General features: G+C 34.0%; 1 protein-coding gene across 2 annotated transcripts in view; it reads right to left on the reverse strand.

Annotated features, from left to right (window-relative positions):
- LOC107459658 (probable leucine-rich repeat receptor-like serine/threonine-protein kinase At3g14840) overlaps positions 1 to 21,219 on the reverse strand; it is a 48,292-nt gene that overhangs the window by 16,563 nt on the left and 10,510 nt on the right. Inside the window, exons 3-24 of one of the 2 annotated variants that reach the window (XM_021128267.2) lie at positions 20,299 to 20,370; positions 20,159 to 20,227; positions 20,005 to 20,076; positions 19,849 to 19,920; positions 19,440 to 19,511; positions 19,269 to 19,340; positions 19,088 to 19,159; positions 18,925 to 18,996; positions 18,705 to 18,776; positions 18,343 to 18,414; positions 17,696 to 17,758; positions 17,488 to 17,553; positions 17,369 to 17,404; positions 17,232 to 17,272; positions 16,452 to 16,828; positions 15,908 to 16,103; positions 15,648 to 15,809; positions 15,356 to 15,474; positions 15,011 to 15,221; positions 14,644 to 14,881; positions 14,267 to 14,417; positions 13,485 to 14,069 (exon numbers count right to left, since the gene is read on the reverse strand). In XM_021128267.2, coding sequence (XP_020983926.1) covers positions 13,683 to 14,069; positions 14,267 to 14,417; positions 14,644 to 14,881; positions 15,011 to 15,221; positions 15,356 to 15,474; positions 15,648 to 15,809; positions 15,908 to 16,103; positions 16,452 to 16,828; positions 17,232 to 17,272; positions 17,369 to 17,404; positions 17,488 to 17,553; positions 17,696 to 17,758; positions 18,343 to 18,414; positions 18,705 to 18,776; positions 18,925 to 18,996; positions 19,088 to 19,159; positions 19,269 to 19,340; positions 19,440 to 19,511; positions 19,849 to 19,920; positions 20,005 to 20,076; positions 20,159 to 20,227; positions 20,299 to 20,370 — 2,764 coding nt within the window. In that variant the 3' untranslated portion in view covers positions 13,485 to 13,682. Of the gene's footprint in view, positions 1 to 13,484; positions 14,070 to 14,266; positions 14,418 to 14,643; positions 14,882 to 15,010; positions 15,222 to 15,355; positions 15,475 to 15,647; positions 15,810 to 15,907; positions 16,104 to 16,451; positions 16,829 to 17,231; positions 17,273 to 17,368; positions 17,405 to 17,487; positions 17,554 to 17,695; positions 17,759 to 18,342; positions 18,415 to 18,704; positions 18,777 to 18,924; positions 18,997 to 19,087; positions 19,160 to 19,268; positions 19,341 to 19,439; positions 19,512 to 19,848; positions 19,921 to 20,004; positions 20,077 to 20,158; positions 20,228 to 20,298; positions 20,371 to 21,219 lie in introns of those variants that run through there. The other variant, XM_021128265.2, reaches the window with a different exon arrangement.

Consider the following 21,219-nt stretch of genomic DNA (forward strand, 5'->3'; position numbering starts at 1 on the left):
ACTTGCAATTTTGTTGGAGACAAAAAAAAAAAAAGTGTTTCAATATATAATTAATTTATGAATTATAAAATAATTTTATATGTACATTCAATTATAACGTCACATCACTAAAAATAGTTACTTTTTATATTGACCGTGTGAATAATCATAAAAACAGATGTAATTACATAACTGTATAGAACACTTTATTATGGACAAAAATTATGCATAAAATAAAAAGATAACCGCACTATAAATAAAGAAAAGTTAGTTTATAATTATATTTTTGACCTTTTTTAAATAGTAGTTATATCAATTACTCTTTATTGATAGGGTTAAAATAAAAAAAATTGAACATCAAACTCTTATATCCCTTTTATATATAGGATTTTTTTAATAATAAAATAAAAAAAATCCATATTTTCTCGGACATGATTTTTGAATTTTAATTCCTAAAATACTATTTTTTTACATTTAAGCAAGTTCGCCAGACCTAGCGAACTTTATAAAAATTGGCTAAGTTCGCGTAACCCTCGGTTTTCTTTAATTCCGCGTTTTTAATCCATTATCATCATCTCCAAATAGTATATAGATATACAAACAGTACATAGGGCTGTGTTTATTTACAGAGACAGGTCATTGAGACAGAAACACAGAGACACAAAATCGTATTTGACAGAAGAGATATGGACAGAGACAATGTGTCCAGAGACACTGAATTAGTGTATTTTGTATGCATCCTGACAAAAAAATACAGAGACACTAATAAAGGACACAACTTATTTTTTATTTTTTCTCTCATTATTCTTGTTAATTTTTTCATAATTATATTTTTTCTTATTATATTTTTCATCTCAAATTTTTTGAATGAAAAAAATGAGAATAAATTGGATTTTCATAATTTGTTCTAGTTTATCGCCAAACAGAATACAAGAACACAAAATTTTGTGTCTCTGTCTATCAATGTCTTGTCCTGTCTTATTCTCGAAAACAAACGCAGCCTAGGAGTACACAAAAATACACGGACAACAAGCATGGCTTCTTCAAGAATTTTTTTAATTATAAATTAAAAAAATAAGCCATATTTAACAATGGCAACTATTGTTATCGTCTCTAAGAATACATAGGTACATTAGAATAAGCCATATTTAACAAGAATTTTTTAATTATAAATTTAAAAAATAACTATTTCCCAAAAATAACAAGGATTGTTATCCGGTGTACTTTTTGTGTATCTAAATAAATAAATATTCCATGATTATCTATTTACATCATAAACAGAGCCAACAATAACATGTATAATTTTTGGGCTCTAACTTCAACTTCTAACTTTCCAATTCTCCAAACCAAATTTATCCTTACTTGGTCACCATCCTTGGTAGAAATTACTCTTCCACCAACATCTTCTTCTCCAATGTCAGTCTAGACAAACAAACCACACCACCTCTTTTCATTAATATTATAAGTAGGACATCCAAAGAATGGCTTGTTAAGGTTAGCTCCTATTATGGACCACCAAAAAATAGGACGACAGTCACATCCACACAACTGTGGAACACTCGATGCTCTACTTCGACTGAAAATCTTTGTATTGGACCGCATGAAACTCTGGCTCCCACTTACAATCATGATCCTAAAATTAGAAGGGAGTAAGGAGATGAAGAACTAGAAAAAAATGGAAAGAAGAAGAAGAAGAAGAAGTCATGGAAGCAATTTAGGTTATAAAAGGGGACAAAGATTAAATTGGAGTTAATCAAATTTTATGCCATGTCATCTAACGTTACTGTGTCTAACGTGACAAGAATTGGCCACGTTACTGATGACGACGTCAGTGCTCCGATAACAAAAAATAAAAAAAGAACTAACATAGTGTATTTTTCCAAATTTAAGAGACTAATTTAATACAATCCAAATCTCGAAAATTAAATGAGTACAACTAATCATTAATATTGTGTGAACTTAGAACATGATATAATAATGTGGCAATCTCAACATCTCAACGGTATGATAACTTTACTAAAATTTTTGTACATTTTAAAATAGTTAATTAAGCTCATTTTAATATTTACACTAATATAAAATTAATTAACTAAAACAAATCTAATTAACCAATTTAAAATATTTATTTGAGCTTACTAAAGTCTTAATTAAAAATATGTAAAATGTATAAATATATATAGATAATTAGTTGATGTTGATGGAATATGTTTTAAAAATCTGTGAAATGAAGAAATTTGGAAATGGGTCAACCTGATCCGCTTTTTCTAATAAAGAAGACGAGGAGAAAATGAAAGGAAATGATTTAGCTTGCTTTGGTTATAATATTCAACGATGAAAGTCCAAATAAAAAACGAGAAGGCATTGAAGGAATAATATTCAACGATGAATGTCGAAGAGCCTTAGCTCAGTGGCACTTCTCCTCCTCTTCATCGTTAAGCTCTAGAATTCAAACTCTAGAGGATATATTTGTAAAAAAATGTGAAGAGTGTGTGAATGTATTATATACCTAAGATTGGGATTATCTAATCCACTAAAAAAACACGATGAATCAAAAGATTAGAATATTCAAAAGTAAGCTAAATCCATATATAATTCTATATTTCTAAAACCATAATCAAAGATCAACCAAATTTCTTCTGATTGAAATTAAAATATATCATCTCCCAATTGAGAATTTGTCTTACAATAGAAAAAAAAAAAGAATGTAGCCAAAGCACAACTATAAATTTATAATACAAAAATTAACGTAAAAATCGGAACAAATTGTTGAAAAGAAAACCATAGAATAAAATGATGTAAAGTAAAGATTTTTCACCTTTCAAATATCCCAAAATTACAATCCACCTTCATAATCTTGGGTAGGGTGGAACTTTTGAGGAACTTTTTATTTCAACCAAATTCTTAACTAATTTTTTTCGAAGTGTATACAGGAAAGTAGCTAGACACATAAACAGACTTAGAGGAGGCGAGCATCCTTCTAAAATTTTAAAAAATTATATTTTGCGTTTAAAAAAATAAAAAATATTATGTAATTTAGTAATTTTATATGTATTATTTTTTACTATGTGATAAATTTATGTCCTAATTATTTAATTCACTATATATTTTATTTAACTAATTTAATATTACACCCTCAAATATTTGTATATTTCAAATTAGTTTTTATATAATAATTTCTATATCTATTAAAAAAATCATTTGTTTTTTTATATTAACATATTTAACATTTATATTATTATATAGAATATTAATAATGACTTACGTAGTTATATTTTAGTAATCATATTATATATTTTAGATATTCTTTTTTTTTTGTAAAAAGTATTTTTTTTGTAAATTTATGTTGTTAAAAGAAAAAAATTTATAAAAATATCTTATATCTTGTATTCTATAAGGGTATTGTATCTTTCAAATAATTAATAATTTATAATTTATTTTTAAATTTTTAAAATTTTTGAAAGAATTAATTTTAATTAATAAGATATTGAATAAAAAATATAATAAAAAATAATAAAAAAATTCATTTACCTCTTATATTAAAATGTTTGGATCCGTGCTACTTAAACAGTAAACACTTTTCATTAAATCCAATAATCCATGACTCCATATATCTTTTATTCTTGTTTCATGTGGTGAAATCACATTCACAACACCTATGGTATTCAATCTGAATTTTGGCCCATATATCAAAATAGTTTGTTATGATGAGTTCCACCTTTGAAATCATTATCGATGTTACCATAAGGCAAAATAATTAAATAAATACTCCACATATAACATGTAAGCTAAGATTTACGCGGATCTACATTAATATATTCAAACATGATTGGCTTAGAATAATACAAAAGGAAACATGATTTATTAATTATTGGTTTATTACACTGAACGTGACCTTAAATTGACACGTAAACAACCACCACCTTTGGAAAGATGCTATCATTTTTCATACACAAGACCAAAATAAATTACGTGTCATTGTCAACAAGTTAATATAGCAATTTGCAAAATCTAGCACGTTTTCTCTTGAGACTCGTTTTTTACTAAATTATTATTCTGTGGAAAAATGAGCTATTGCTATATTTTAAATTCTCATATGAGACTCTTATTTCGGCCTCATTCGGCCTGTCAATAAATTTATGGTAGTTGATACTCTCTAGCAGTCGCTTTCCTCGAAGTAGATGAACCCCAAATTCTACAAATTTCCGTGCAAATACTTGAGTTGATGTGCCTAAAATAATCCTAGTTATCTAACTCGGATTGGACCGACGTTTCGAGTAAAAAAAATTAGCGAATCAGATTTCAAGTTAATCCAATCGAAGTCCAAGCCGGTTTCTGCTGTCAAAGCCGTTAAACCGGATAAAAATCAGTCGAACCAAATAAAATTAATTTAGATTCTCTAAATTTTAAATTTGTACTCTAGAAGATAAAATATGACTTTTTATCTTTGAATAATTTCTTTCTCATATTTATTTTTGGTCTCACCTATAAAATAAATGGTAAGAGATCACACTTTATTCTTTAAAGTGAAATTCAAACTTTAGAGAATCTAAATCCAAATAAAATCGATCATTGCTGAACCTGACAACTGTGCATTTATCATGCATTTGGTATATTATTATTTGAGCTCAAAGCGAAGTCACGATCTGATGCAGAATCAGACCAAGTAGACAATTTGTAAAATATTCTGATACTTAAATTAGTAGTGTGCTAAGTAGAAAGTGAATTTTTCGTGTGTATATATGTTGATTGCTTCTCCTTTTTAGTCTTTGTCTTTTGGGATTTTCGTTTTCCCAATATTTAGTGTTCATTATGACACATTATTTATCAAAATTCGGCGGTTACAAAATGGGGTGATGTATCCGTTGTGATATCCGACTGTTATTCCGTGAGATTGGTTACGGCTTTAATCACTTGGTCGATTATGTTCTCTTTTATGCGGAGCAGTGCCCCCAACTCGGATTCCTAGACCTGGGTTCTTGGGTCGGTAACATCCGAGTTTATAGGGTTAGGACAACTTTAGATAGGAATTTTAAAGAGTTCATTGTTTCCTTTAATTTGAAAAATGGTTATAATTCTCTCGTTCCACAAACCGTCAATTCTACTTTCTCTACAATAAATACAATATTAGTTTGAAAATAAATAACCTTTTATTTTTTACTTTACCTTTCATTTTTATCTTTTACCAAAACTCTCCCACTCTTTCGAAAAATTCTTCCACTCACGTGAATAGAGTCTTCTTCTTCATACACGAGCAATTTCTTCTCTTTTCTAAGTGCGTTCATTATCGTTGATACTCTTTCTATCAACATTTTTTAGGTTAGTGATTCTAATACCCTTCCGTTCTTGCATGTAATTTTCTCTTTTTCGAAATTTTTCGTTTGTGAATCTTTTTTCATTCTCCCTGTTTTGTGGACGCTGTTTGATGCTTCTTGTAATTTTTTACGTATTTTGTTTTTCTTTTTATTAGGCTAAATGTAGTTCGGATACCACTTGTTTTGAGATTTTTCTAAAAGATTTTGGTGATTTTGTTTGCCTCCATTTTTGTGCTTTCTGGACTTTGTTTTTCTTTTTTAGTCTAAATTTTGTAGTGTTAGGATTTTGCTTTCCGGTGATGATACTGATGTAGTGGTGGTGTCCCTGTAAGTGATGGATAGAAAAAAGATAATTACGACTTGTGAGAGTGGCGGTGCTGACTCGCTGAGTCCCTGAGCTGCTCCTATTCAGAGGATGAATAACGAACTCAAGGTGGACATCTACACTTGGGTAGATCCAAACCACTTCGTCCACTATCATGCAAGATGAGCTCGATAATCTATGAAAATTATTTTTTATCTTGATGTTAGTAATTTTCACATTTTTTCTGTTTCGAGATCCGAAGACCATTTATGTCATATAAATGAGCACGCTGACACTATTTCGGATTGGTTATAGATGTATGAAACTTTGTTCTCCAGGATTGGGATTCGTTTACCCTTTTTTTATTTTCAAGTGAGTATTTTGACCACACCGAGTGTGCTCCTTTACAGTTTCACCCCAATACTTGGACGATTATCCGAGGTTTTGAGCTCTTATGCTCGTTCCTGGATATCGTACCCATACTTAGGGTCTTTTTCTACTTTTTTACTTTGACAGTTCCATATAGGTCACAGGGTCGTGGGTTCATCTCTTTTTGAAGTGTTCCGAACAGAAGAATTTTTACTTTATTTGAAGAATCCTACCATGGATTCAAAGAAAAGTTTTTCAAGATTGAGGGGGTTGAGGGCACCACTCTTTTCTTCCTGACTTTGGAGGGTTTTAAAAAATTTAATCTTTAACTACAACATCTCTTTGCCGAAAATTTGACTTTCCAGCGTTAACACTGACAAACTCCTCAATATCAATTTATTAACGATGCTATGGAATGAGCATCCACTAATTCTGAGAGACATTCTTATAAACGAGCAGGCTATTAGAAATTCCATTAGTAAGCTTTCAACTTTTCGTGTCTCTATTTTATTTCCAAATTCTTCATCTCACGAGTTACCCTTTGTTTTTTTTTCGAGTTGACATGGCCGGGGGACTTGCCGCTATCGCCAAGATGAAGAGGAGGTTGGCATCCCAACCTCCTATCAAAGTTGGTGGCGATAGGGTTTCATCTTATGCTACCATAAGTCGTCAACCACAGCCTTGGAGAGTGGAAGAGAGTGGGGAGGGGCAAAGCTTCAAGGTATATGTTGTGGAGGAAAATTTTCTTACCAACTCTCCTTCACAAAAGCGGCCTAGGAATATCAGTCAAGATGATGCTACTGTTTCTCACCTCCGACCTTCAGGCTTGTTTCGGATAAGGGATTCCAGGCTCTTGAGTTTGTGGACAAACACTTCATGGATGAAGACACTTGGGCAGCTCTTGCCAAGATGCCACTGGAGGATGCCCTTTCTCGGGTCCAAATGATACTTCTGCGTTCCGCGACTTACGTCCGGGATGCAGAGATGGAGATTATGAGTCTCCACTCAGAATTCCTTGCTAAGGACAAGATGATTGCTGAGGCTACCAACCAAGTTAAAGATCTCAATAGCTCGGTTATTACTCTTCATGCCAAGCAGACTTTCCTGAAGGATGAGGTAAAATCTTTAATGTAAGCTCAAGCTGCTTTAGATTTGAGGGAGGCGACCTTGAAAAAATAGGTTTCCGAGCTGATGAAGAAGATTGAAGAACTTGATCTTTCTGTCAGGAAGCCCGAGCAAGCTGCTATCGACGACGTTTTTGATGCTGAGAAAAATATTTTGGAACATATCAAACTAAGGGCTCCTGGCTTGGACGTCTCTGAAGTCAATGCTTTCAAAAAGATCATGGACGGGAAAGTTGTTTCCCTATTGTAATTTACATACAATTTTCTTTACTTATTTTCTAAGTGTTTTGAGGTTGGTACCTCGGTGTTTATGACACTTTTTGCAGTATCTTTTCCATTTCTTTTTCGGGATTTAACGTTTATTATTCCCGTTATGTCTGGGGTTATTGAATTATTAGCATTTCATTTTGTAATACTTCATCATATTCCTTTTCCTTTGTTAAATTGTTTGCTTTGAACTTTACTTTTAGTTCGATTTCGATTTTAAATGAGTAAAGTGACATTTTTTCACACGTAATATTAGATAGTAAAACTTAAAAGACTTTAAACAATTCTAACATTTATGTAGAAGATTGCAAAAGAGAGTTTTGAATAGTACAAGTGGGGCTTCATTAAAAACCTAGTTTCCTATGAAAAGAGTTCCCTTTATTCTATAAAGTAAAATAGGATTATTCGAAGGTGCTACTATCTCCTAAGAAAAGCACCTCTTTAAATGGGTTGCATTCCAGTTTCTCGATATCTCGGTGCCATCCAAGGTTTCTAGCTTGTATGCACCTTTTCCTAATACTTCCTTCACTCTGAAGGGTCCTTTCCAGGTTGGAGCTAGCTTATTATGTGTTCTTGGTACCCAGGCATCAGCTTGCCTTAGAACTAGGTCCCTGTTTTGAAAGCTTCTAGGCTGGACTTTTGTGTTGTATCTCTTGGACCACCCTTTGCTTCAGAGCTTGTTCTGTTAAGTTGGCCATGTTTTTGACTTTGTCAATTAAATTCAAGCTTTCATGGGTTGTCGATGACCCAAAAAGCATTCTTGGGCTTGGCTCTCCGAGTTCTACTGGGATTACAGCTTTTTTACTGTCAGTGAGTTTGAATGGAATTTTATTGGTGGTGGAGTACATTGTAGTTTGGTATGACCACAGCACTGACCACACCTCGTCAGCCCAAGAACCAAGATATTCATCCAGTCTCTTCTTTAATCCATTTAGGATTACCTTGTTTACGGCCTCAGCTTGCCCATTCGCCTGAGAATGCTTCGCCGAGACAAATATTTGCCGGATTCTCAAGCCGTACAGAAAATGTCAGAATCTCGCGTCTGTGAACTGGGTCATGTTATCCGTGATAATGGACTTGGGAATTCCAAACCTCGCTATGACGTCTTTCCAGACGAATTTTCAACATTGGGCAAAGCTGATGCTAGACAATGATGCAGCTTTGATCCATTTGGTAAAATAGTCTATAGCAACTATAAGATATTTTACCTACCTGGGACTTTGTGGAAAAGGTCCCAATAAGTCCAATCTCCATTTAGCGAATGGCCAGGTCGGGATGACAAATACGAGCTCATCAGGTGGCTCTTGGTGGAGGTTGCTGTGTTGTTGACACTTGTCACATTTTTTATATATTCAATGGCATCTTTGATGAGCGTCAGCCAGTAGTATTCGGCTTTGACAACTTTCTATGCCAACGATTTTCCCTTAAGTGATGTCCACAACAACTTTCATGAACTTCCTGGAACACATACATCGTTTGTTGGTCATTTAAGCATTTCAATAGTGGCTGGGACACACCCCTTTTATATAATTGAACATTTAACATAGTGTATTTGGCTGCTTTAAGCCGTAATCTTCTCGCTTCCTTGGGATCACTGGGCAATGTCCTATGCTCTAAATATTTGCAAATTAGGTTCATCCATGTGCTAACAATAGATGAACACAAAGTCAAAACATCGGGTTTCATCACAGTGGACTCTGTAAGCACCTCTTGTATTAGACTACGATTTTTCGAACCAGGCTTAGTGCTTGAAATTTTGGACAACACATCAGCACGAGTATTTTATTCTCTAATTATATGCTTGATTGAAAAAGAATCGAAGGTCTTTACCTCTTGTTGTACTTTTTTCAAGTACTGTTGTAATATCGAGTCCCTTACTTGGTACTTCCTATTAACTTGTGAGGTCACCAACTGCGAATCACTAAACACAGTTACATCCATTGTTCCGACATCCCGAGCTAGGGCCACCCCTACAAGCAAAGCCTCATACTTAGCTTGATTTGTTTGAAATAGGAAAGTCAAATTTAATGGAGGCCTCAGTCACCACGTCTTTCCCTTTGGTTAAGATGAGGCCTATTCTCCCATACCAAACATTGGAAGCTCCATCCACGTGAAGCTCCCATACTGGTATATTGGGATCAGGGTGCGTCATCTCGGCTAGGAAGTCGACCATCACTTGAGCCTTAATGGCTGAGCGTGGTTCATAATGCACGTCAAATTGGGATAACTCAATGGACCAGTTCATCATCCAACCTGCGAGGTTGGGCTTTTGCAAAATCTTCTTGATCGGTTGGTCGGTTCGCATAATTATTAGACAGCTTTGAAAATATTGGCGTAACCGACGTGCCGATGTGAGTAATGCGAAAGCAAGTTTTTCAATTTTTGAGTATCATAGCTCAGGTCCTTGAAGGACCTTGCTAACGAAATACACTGGTCGTTGGTGTTTGTCCTGATCTTCTAAGACCAAGGCTGAAGCCAGGGTCTTTTTAGTCACAAACAAATATAGATACAAAGGCATACCATGCTTGGGTTCTACCAAAATAGGAGGGGATGAAAGTAAGTTTTTAAAATGTTGAAAATCAGTCTCACATTCTTCTGTCCAAGCAAAGTCAACATCTTTTCTCATTAAATTAAAAAATAGTTTGGCTTTAGCGGCAGAGGCTCCTAAAAACCTTGATAGGGCAGCCAACCGACCTGTCAGCCTTTGAACCTCTTTGAGATTCCGAGGACTCAACATGTCTAAGATTACCTGTCACTTCTCGGGATTGGCCTCTTTGCCTCTTTGGGTAACCATAAACTCAAAGAATTTATCTCCCTAAACTGCAAAGGCATACTTCGCTGGGTTCAACATCATCCTGTGAAGTCGGGAGGCAATCAAATACTTCTTTGACATCTTTGATCAGATCGGAGTCTTCATTGGTTTTGATCAGCATATCATCAATGGATATTTTCATGTTCTTCCCGATTTGTTGCTTGAAAACCTTCGCCATCAGCCTTTGGTATGTTGTCCTTGCATTTTTTAAACCAAAAGGAATTACAGTATAATAGTAAATCTCCTTCGTGGTAATGAAAGCTGTTTTTCCTCATTAACTTTGTACATCGGAATTTGGTTCTAACCACTATAAGCATCCAAGAAGTTTAAAACCCGATATCCCGAGGAAGAGTCGATCATATTATCTATGTTGGGTAAAGAGAAACGATCCTTTGGGCAGACTTTGTTTAAATTGGTGTAGTCTACACACATTCGCCACTTTCTATTAGACTTTTTCACCATCAACACATTCGACAATCAAGTGGAATTAGTTAATTCTCGAATAAATCTGGCATCCAATCCCTAGACTTGGCTTTTGACCTCGGTTGCTCGGTCGGGTGACATCTTTCGATGTTGCTATGCAACCGGCTTAAAGGCGGGATCAATAGCCAATTGATGAGACATGAATGCAGGATCTATTCTGGGCATATCAGAAGGTTCCCAAGAAAATAAGTCTACATTACCTCTCAAGAAATTTTGAAGTTCCAATTTCAGGGGGTAAGGTAGCTCTTTATTAATCATGGTGTATTTCTCTCGCTTGTCCCTGATCGGAAATTTTTCAATCTTTCTGTTAGGCTCAGGCCTCGGGTTCTCTTGAAATCGGGTGTCTAAGTCAACAAGGAAGACTTTAGTAGACTCTTTGGTCTTATCGCGGAGTGTGAGACTAGCTTTGCTACACTTAACTGCAGACACTCAATCTCCTCGAATCCGTGCAAGCCGATTGTCCACTGTCAGGAACTTCATGATCAAGAACTTGGTTGAGATGAACGTGCACAAATCATTAAGTGTCTTCCTCCCCAAAATGACATTGTAGGTTGTAGAATCTTGAAGTACAACGAACTTAGCTTGTATTGCGCTTATATTCATGCCTTCTCCTAAGGTAAAAAGGAGGTCCACGGCTCTATCTGGCTTAATATAATGATTCCCCAGAACAACACTCCCGGGAGATGAGGTTTCAGGTGCTGATTCTTTAACCCCAGGGCATCAAATGCATTCCTGAAAAGAAGGTTTGAGTCCGCACCGGTATCGACGAGGATCCTCTTTATAATACCATTACCCAATCTAGCCATGATAACTACGGGTTTGTCTTCATCTGATGTGGCAATCTGAAAGTCTTTCACTGTGAACTGTACTACTAGAACACTTGTTACCTTGAGAATTTCCGAATTGCGTCTTCAACTCCTTCCAAATTTATCCTAGCCTCAAAGGCATCAATATGCTCTTGAAGATCCGTCTTTTCGTCATACTTCAAGTCAGTGGGCTTATCAAAATGTTTTGGCAATCGAACTTGAAGAACCTGGGAGGCAAATGGGGTCTGACCCATGATGACGTGTTATCGGGACTCCCGATGCCTTTTAGGAGTCGGACTCCTTGGCGGAGTCCGCCTCCTTTTAAACTGGGTAGAATGTGACTTTTATCTTGCCCGAAAATTGCCGTGGCGTCGAGGCGACCTTCTATCATCTTTATGGCGCGGGGGAGAAGGTGAAATTCGCCGGTGTTCCCTCTTGTGTTCATGGGTTTCCAAGGTGAGGTTCCTTCCGTTCCTTAGCTGGGCAACTTTGAGAACGAGACTGCCTGGATAACAAGTGCTCAGCTAACTGCCGTTGAAGTTCCAATTGGTATCGTTCCAGTTCTTGCACCCTATGTCGCATTTCTTGCATGGCATAGTGATAGTCATCTCCAAGACAAGCGAAATGACGGGCTTCTTGGTTAATGGGTTCATGATTTTCATAGCCAGGAGGGACTTCCTCTCGACTTGGTGTGACGTCTGTCTCGTGTCCATCTTCCAGTTGTTGACTCTTTAATGGAGTTTCTAAATTAATGGTAGATTGAATCCCTCGTTCGGCCATGATTCTTACTAAAGTGGGAGCCCGACAGACGGTGCCAAATGTTCGAGCTCAGAGCGAGGTCACAATCTAGAGAGGTGGAGACAGGAGATCCCAACTTCGACAAATGCAAAACCAGGCCGGTTGGGCAACCTGCAAGACACTCCAATACTAAAGTCAGTAGTGTGCTAGGTAGAAAGTGAGTTTCTCGTGTGTTTACCTGTTGGTTGCTTCTTCTTTTTAGTCTTTGCCCTTTGGAGCTACCGTTTTTCCAGCATTTAGTGCTCATTATGACTCATTATTTGTCGGAATTCGGCGATTACAAAATGCGGTGGCGTATCGTTGTGATATCCGGCCTTATCCCATGAGATTAGTTACGACTTTAATCACTTGGTCGGTTATGTTCTCTTTTATCCAGCAATTATAATATTATAATATAAAAAATATTAAAAAAATCATCAGAATTTATTATTGTTGACCATTAATTAATTATTAGATTAAAAAAACTAAATTAAAAAAATTAAGTTGATAACTAAATAATAACTAAAAATAATAAATTCTAATGATGTTTTAACATTTCTTTTATTTCACATGCAACTTGGTAGTCCACCATATACTAGCAGTTAGACTTTTGAATTTAGAGACAAAAAAGGGTGCTACAGCTGGAAATTAAACCACTAACCTTGTCATAGTCTTACCTCTACTAATCAGCCAGCATTGTTCATATTATATTAAGTGCCAATAAAACTATATATTATATAAAAATAATGATTACATTATAATTTACATATAATTTAATTATCGTTTAACAATAGTCAACGAACTATAGTTTATATGAGGTAATTTTTTCATACTCACTTAAAAATTATGAGTTTGAGTCTCTTTATTTTTGATAAAAAATGTTATCATTTAATAATAATTTTATCTTTTAATTTTATAATATTGTATTAAATTATAAATGTATTTATTTATTTTTATTATTTAAAATTTTATTTTATTATAATTTTATTTATTTATTTAATTATTATCGGTGATCCAACAGTCGAATCATTGATCTAATGACCCGGTAGTTTAGCCGAGTCAACTGCCAATTTGGTTTTGATACCTATGCTAAAATCACAAGTGTGCTTCCCTTTAGTCCTTAGAATTACATTCTGTAATCTGTATATCATTTCATGCTTTACTAGAATCTTTAATCAACTATTATGGTTTTATTGATATATCATGATAAATGATATTTTAAAATGCCAAATGATGCTGACAAAAAGAGTATCATATTTTATACCATCACAGGTTAACGTCATGAAATATTGGTTAGTTGATCGGGCAATGGTTAATTTTGAAATTTCAGGAAAGAAAAATCTATGATACACTTGTAATTTTAATTTTATGCTACCAAAATAAACTTTTAATAAAAAGAAGGCAGATATTTCCACCTTGGTTGCTACAAAGTTATGCAATTTTTGAAGATCATCTAGTACTTTCCTCCCAGGAAGAAGAATCCATGTTGGCTGAATGAACCTCTGAATTAGTCATAAAAGCAGCAGTTTCAACTATTAAGGTGCTATGTTCATGAGTGTCTGGAATCTTATGTTTTCCTCTCTGTTGGTAACAGTTTCTCATCATTTCTAACTTCTTCTCATCGAATACCTGGGTTGTGTCCGGCATGGCCTCTTGAACTGCGCTTTTGCCTTCGAGCATTCTTACCACTGACATGGTTGGCCTGTGCAATGAAGAGAAATTTATGCATAGAAGAGCCACATTGATGATGAGCATTGCTTCATTTTCATTCAAGTCTGAACCCAACCTCTCATCAACTAGGTCCAATAGATCACCTTTTTCTTTCAAGAGAAGAGCCTGCAAAGCACAAAATTCAAGATTTTTGTTAAATCCTGTCACCAATCTGCAACTGAATCCAAGGCATTAATATTTCTAACAAAATGCAGTGAAAATGAAGTATAGAGTCGATATAGATAGTTGGCCAAGAAGCAATTAGACTCGAAAGATTTAACAAAGAAGATAATGTGCATTAGGATCATGAGGTTATGTATTACCCAATCAAGAAGAGAAAAGCATTCTTCCTTTTGCCAGTTCATATTGTTGCTTTTGCCACTAACTACTTCCAAGGCAACAATTCCAAAACTATAAACATCTGCTTTGTCCGTCAAATAACCGCGCATTGCATATTCTGGAGCCATATATCCACTGCAATATAGAAAATTCATACATCAGTAGTGGTAGATATCCATTTTTCAAATTCATAAGTTATAAATAGCCGAAAATGTAGCATAGGCTAAGGTTTAAGATTCATGATTTAGGGACTAGTAGAGTATCTTAGTAACCATCTCTCTCTACATCTTAGCTGCAATATACAAGTGTTAAATAATAAGATTACTACACGACTTCAAAATAAATAAAGTATAGAACTCACTAGGTGCCAGCCACTCTAGTGCTTATGTGGGTAAGTCCATCATCATCAAGCTTGGCCAAACCAAAATCAGATATCTTTGGGTTTAGATCTTTATCCAGTAATACATTGGTGGCCTTGATATCTCTATGAACTATCTTTAACCTTGACTCTCCATGGAGGTAAGCCAAGCCTTTAGCAACGCCAAGACAAATCTTGCGCCTTGTTGACCAATCCAATTTCAGTTGACCTTTTTCTTGGGCTACATTTTCAGTTGTCATAGGAATTAGAAGACATAACCAAGTGTTCACTATAATATATACATGTGTGCAGCATTATATATTATCAACAGAAGAGATACCAAACATTCATAGACAGGAAAACAAATTACCAAACAAAGCACGAGCAAGGCTATTGTTTTCCATATATTCGTATATCAACAACAATTGATCTCCCTCCATACAACAGCCATAGAGCTTAACTAGACAGGGGTGTTGCAAAGCCGAAATCATGCCAATCTCATTTATGAACTCGCGATTCCCTTGCCTCGATTTAGAAGAAAACTGTTTAACTGCCACTACTGTGCCATCCGAAAGAACACCCTGCATTTTCAGATTGGTATAAATATGAAGTTTTCTTATTTCTAATTTTTTTTTTATTGAAGCAAAAACAAAGCAATGCTATTTATACATCTTCAAACACTAAACAAAATGAATATGTTGGATGTCCAGAATACCTTGTAAACAGTACCAAACCCTCCTTGTCCAATCTTATAAGCAATATCGAAATTGTTAGTTGCTGTTTTGATTTGCCTCAAGGTAAATACATTGGTTTTTAGATCCAAACCCTGTAGATCTGTTAATTGAACCCAAACATATTAAGACAAATCATTCTAGAAAAATTATTCTGAAGTCATTGGCAAGAACATTAATCAGCAACGATGAAAACAAATTCGTCATAGCCGAGCTGGAAATTCGATTTAAAGGACAAGGGAGGCAAAGTTCATGTGTTAAATTATGGTATTGGACCTTTATATAATGAACCTTTTTGTCCTAAACATCCTCGCCACCAGGATATACCAAATACGAAGACGATAACAAGTGCTCCAGCAATTACAATTACAACTATATCCCCCACAGATATGCCACTTCCACTTTTGTTAGTTTCTTTTTCCACTGGTGGCATAAAGTCTGCTTGATTAAGATATAAGACATTTACACATTAGATCAGATGTTGGAGATTACGGCAGAAAAGTAAAAATAAAACTTGAAAGAAAAGTAGAACTGACCAGGATTTACAGATATAGCTGATATTAGAGGACCATATACTGATCCAAATGGAATAGCTGTTGTCCCTTTCCCAGCCCATTGTAAGCGAATCTCCAAGGTGCTGCCGGTCACATTAGCGATAAATTTCTTTATGATTGCCTTACGAACTCCTCCTGCTTCTTTTGCAATATCAAAATCTTTTAGGACCAATTTCTTCTGCAATATTTCAATTCAAATACACATGGTTCATGTTGGCTACAGTTTTCATATTTTTAGTCCAGAAATTGATTTCAAATACTAGTAGTGAGTGAATCTAATGAATCAAATCGAATCAAATCAAACAATTGACACAACTGAAAACTTGATATGATCATGTTATGGTTGAGAAATTTTGGTTTACACTTGAAACTCCTAAAAAAGATGGGTCTAAAGAGGATACTAAAGGACAATTCATTAATGTTAAACAAACAACAACAACAATAAGAAAAAGAAATCCTTTTCCCTAAATGAGGTTGTTATTATTAAACATTTAGATGGAAATGGTAATACAATGAAAACACAAACCTGAATATAGATGTCAAATACACGCCTTCCAAGGCTGCTATATGTTTGATCATCTGTAAACATTATCTCAGCAAAATGGAGATTTACTGTGTAGCTTCCATTTCTCATGCAAAAACCATAATATGTCAGAGAAAGTGCAGAAACACGTGCATTCGTGTACAATTCAGCATTGTTCATGGTAAGCTTAGATGTATTAGACCACGTATAATAGTCCCCAAAACTACTATCAAAGAAGTGACCAGTGTTGCTAACTGCCCAGTTTGATCCGGCACGAAGAGATCTTGCCAGTCCAGCTTCTTGTGTATCTTCATCATATGTAATATTCCCACTAGAAGTTATGAGTTTCCCACCGCAATTTATATGGAGAGAATATGAATCTGGGATAAGAAATGGGTGAAAAAAAAAATCAAATGAAGCCAGCGCAAAAAGATCTAATCAAATAAAAAAAGAGATCCAATCAAATATTGTTCTCTATTCTCTTATTTCTGGCATCTATTTTCTTCTCTCATTAACTAGAAAAAGAAAAGGGCGATAAACTGAAGTATATATTGATGTATGAATGTTAGAAAATATCAAAATGACAGTTCTTTTGAGCTGGATGGAGTACTAAATATGATATGTTATTTCTTGTCATCTTTTTCACTTTAGCAGTGATGTTCAAGGTCCAACAGTGATCAATTTACAAGCATGAAAACTTTGATAAGATAATTCTATGTTTCCCTTTGTCCCTTGAGCAATAGTAAATCTTAATAGTCTAGGAATCCCAGGAAATCAACTTACGTTTAGAACAATTAATGTTTCCCAAACATGGAACAACTCCCCTGAGAAAAATAAAGAATGCCATAATAAGTGAGCATAATCACATCATCTCAGTTCCAGCGAGGGAAATGATTTAGCAGAGATGTTATAGAACATACAAGTTATGTTCCTTCATAGATGATGCAAACAAGTTCCTGAAGCACACAGTAAATAAACAAGTCTCAGATAAATTCCTAAAATTATCAAAAACAAAAGGTACAGATGAAATGATTCATACACGCTTCCTTGTTGACAAGTCAACAGCTCTGGCTCTTTGATGCTGAAGTTGTTATATGAAAGATCTCTGTATCAATTTATGAACTTATTCAGAATAAAGTAAATGGAGCACTTGGTAGCAAAGAAGAATACAAAGAATAATGGTCTAGTAACGTACCAAGCAAAACATATACTACAATTCAATAAAGTAATATGAAAAAATTGCTCACGTATAGTCTGGGTTAGCTATCCAATTAGGTAGCGGTCCAGTGAAAAGGTTTCCAGTTAAGTACCTACGTAAACACAATGTGAAGAAGTCAATTTCTACAACTTAGAATAATCAGAAATTTAGAATGGTAATTTGGATCTTTACCTAAAATCCTTTAATTGACTCATCTGGATTTGCAATATCAATATTTATTTTGATTAAGATGAGATTGATCAATGACATGATAGCATAATCTCGTTCTCAGAAATGAGAACATAACTAGCAATAAAGTCAATTAAATTCACTCTTTTAGAATATATTCATGTGTTTATGCCCAACTCACCATATTACATATTTATAAAGGTGCTTGGCGTCTTGCTGCAAACAAGTTAACCTAGTTCTTAATCAATTAAACTAGGTTCTCTTACAATCTTTATGAATCCAATTCAACTTTATCGACTGATTCGAAATTTCGGATACCACTTTTAGTGTCAGAATCATATACATTTGAATCTTACAATTTTTGATACATTCTATAGTGTCAAAGTACGCAGGTATACTTAACTCCTTAATGAATCTTAGACACCAGAGGAAAATGAGTAACATAACCAGATTACCGAGAAATATCTGTCCTCATACCAAAAAATAAAAAAGTTAGAGAAGATTTACAGTATGTTCATGTTCAATAGGCGACTGAAGGAGCTTGGAATGGTTCCACTTAATTTGTTAAAACTGAGGTCTCTGAAAAGAAGTTATGTCCAAAGCAAGTATTATTTAAGAGAGAAAAGAAATGGCTTCAAAAAGTCAACTTAAAATATTTTAACCCCCTATATTGTAATCAAAAGACTGGACTGAGAAGCATGTTGATTGTTGATGCATGCACTTCATCAAATAATAAAAAAAAAAAGCAAGAATTATGAATGGTTTCAATTTATGAATAAAAAATTAATCTTTAGAACAGCCAAAAGAAAAAATTAAAGCATAATGCCAACAAAAAAAGTGTCGAAAAGAGATTATAAAGCATTACTTACAGTGATTTTAGTGTAGTCACATTTCCTAGATAATCAGGCACTGTTCCTATCAGATTACAACTCCTCAGTACTCTGCAAACAGTTCAACAAAATCTCAATTTGGGACATAAAGGCATTAGTATCTCTTTTTTTCATTGTTAAAATAGATTCCTTACCGAGGCATTATTAACTCAATGAAAATGACAAGGAAAAGAAATGATGCTCCAAGAATAAAACTCACAGTGTTTCTAGATTTGTCAAGTTACTAAGTGGTGGAAAATAAGAACCCGGTCCTTTCAAGTCAGTGATTCTCCTGCATGACAGGTTTTAAGCATGTCAAGAAACAATCACAGAGAAATTTAATTTTGAAACTTTACTGGCTACAATTCGAACACCATTCTTACAAGTCGGTGAGGTTTTTCAAAAGTGAAATTCCAGAAGGAATTGGTCCACTCATACCACTCCCTTGCACCACCCTGGCACAATTAAGAACAATTCTTTGGTCAACCAATTATAACTAATATGTATTTCAAAAGAAACAGCTAAAGGTTAAATTTTAGGGGAACAACAGGTAAAGATTCACACAGCCTCTGAAGAGTAGTCCAGCTCTGAATAAAATTTGGTATAGTTCCAGAAAATTGATTATCGCCTAGTCGACTGCAGTAGCAGAGAGAAAGGAACATAGAAACATTACATATTGTTATCTAACAACAGTGTAGAGAATTGTAAATGGAATATGTAAAACCAATTACTTACACGTGATTCAATTTAGTGAGCTTAGCAAATGTAGCAGGTAGATTCCCAGTAAAATGGTTGGAAGTAAGATGCCTACAGAAAAGTTGAATTTTAGAATAGACAAATTCAACACTTTAGGTTTCTATAAAAATGCAAGCAACTTAAAGCAATTAGTGAACTTGGAAATGAATTTTGCGTCAATGATTATCCAAACTGTTGTAAAGTAACCAAATCACAGGCAAATGAGTTAAAATTTTGAAAAATCAGTCAATAAACAAATAATTATGCTGCTTGACTCTTGCAAACGTAAACCCTAAATGCTAAAACTAGCACTTCCATGATCCGAAAACTCAAAACTATTTCTCAACAATTTAAATAACAAACTCAACCACAACAATTACAAAATGGCAACTGTATATAAAGCGCTTACAGTCTTTCAAGCTGGGAAAGATTTCCAAGCTCAGGAGGAAGCTCTCCGGTGAGTTGATTGAACTCCAAAACCCTACACAATTCCGAAATTCCTTCAGAAATTCTCATCACACTTTTAAGCTTAGAAATTTTGTGTACATTATTACCAGTAACTTACAAACTTTTCAGGGTGGTAATGTTTCCCAACTCCTTTGGAATTGAACCTGTTAGTCGATTTCCAAGAAGGGAACTGTCACAATTTAAGAAAATGTGCAGAATTAGTTTCATGGAACTAATATAATGAAAAGAAGGGTGAGTGAGAGAGGAGTTACATGTTGACAAGTTTGATGGAGCCCCATTGTGGTGGAATTGTGCCGTTAAGGTAGTTGCGGGTGAGGTCACTGTAACAATAAACAAAGTAAGAAACTAAGAACGATAGATGATGATGATGAAAAGTGAATTGAATACTTACATTTCTTGGAGGTATGGCAACTTCACTAGTTCACTTGGGAGTGTGCCCGTCAGATTCTGGTACTTCAGAACACTGTACGTAGTACGTACCAATATCATTGCCACGTTCAATAATCCAATCATGAAAATTCATAAAGAACCCCGCTAGAGAGTGAATGCGTTGTTTATTTGATCCAATATAGATTAAAAATAAAAATTATTTACGTATCCTAATTTTAAAAGTACTGTTTATTTTTGTGTTAATTATTATTGTACATATTGTATCTTAATTATATTGATTCTTTATACTTTTTCTTCATAAATTATTATGGTGTTTACTTTGATACAATTATAACTTGGTACGTATTGGTACGATAAAATTGTGGATAAATAAAAATACCATACGTGGATTATTTTATTTATATTAATATTTAAATTTTTATATTTTTTTATATTAGACAAAAATTATTTTTTTAAATTAATTAAATTTTAAAATATAATTAACTTTAATTGTATATTTTTAAATTTTAAATAATTTAAAAAACAAAACAAAAACATATCTAAAAAAGAGTTAAAATTATTCTTCTACGCTCCATTTTTAAAGGAGATTATTTCAATTTTGTTGAGGCTACCCTTTTTATTTCAATGTTTGAAATGAGTTTTAATTTGTTTTTTAGTTTTTAAATATATTTTAAATATTTTATTTTGCTATACTTTATTTTTATTTAAAATTAAATTTTTTTGGAAATTTTTTTATGTTATTATCTTTTTCTTTTTCTATTCTTGTTATTTTTGAACTCAATTATAAATTATTACTAAAACCACTATAATTATGATTATTATCATTAATTAAAAGATGATAATAAAAGGATATAAAATATGAAGAGATTTAATTTTGATTAAAGAAACCATAAAAATATGAAAAGTATAAAACGTTAAAAAA

The sequence above is a fragment of the Arachis duranensis genome, chromosome 7 (genome assembly GCF_000817695.3).
Source record: "Arachis duranensis cultivar V14167 chromosome 7, aradu.V14167.gnm2.J7QH, whole genome shotgun sequence".
Classification (NCBI taxonomy): Eukaryota; Viridiplantae; Streptophyta; class Magnoliopsida; order Fabales; family Fabaceae; genus Arachis; species Arachis duranensis.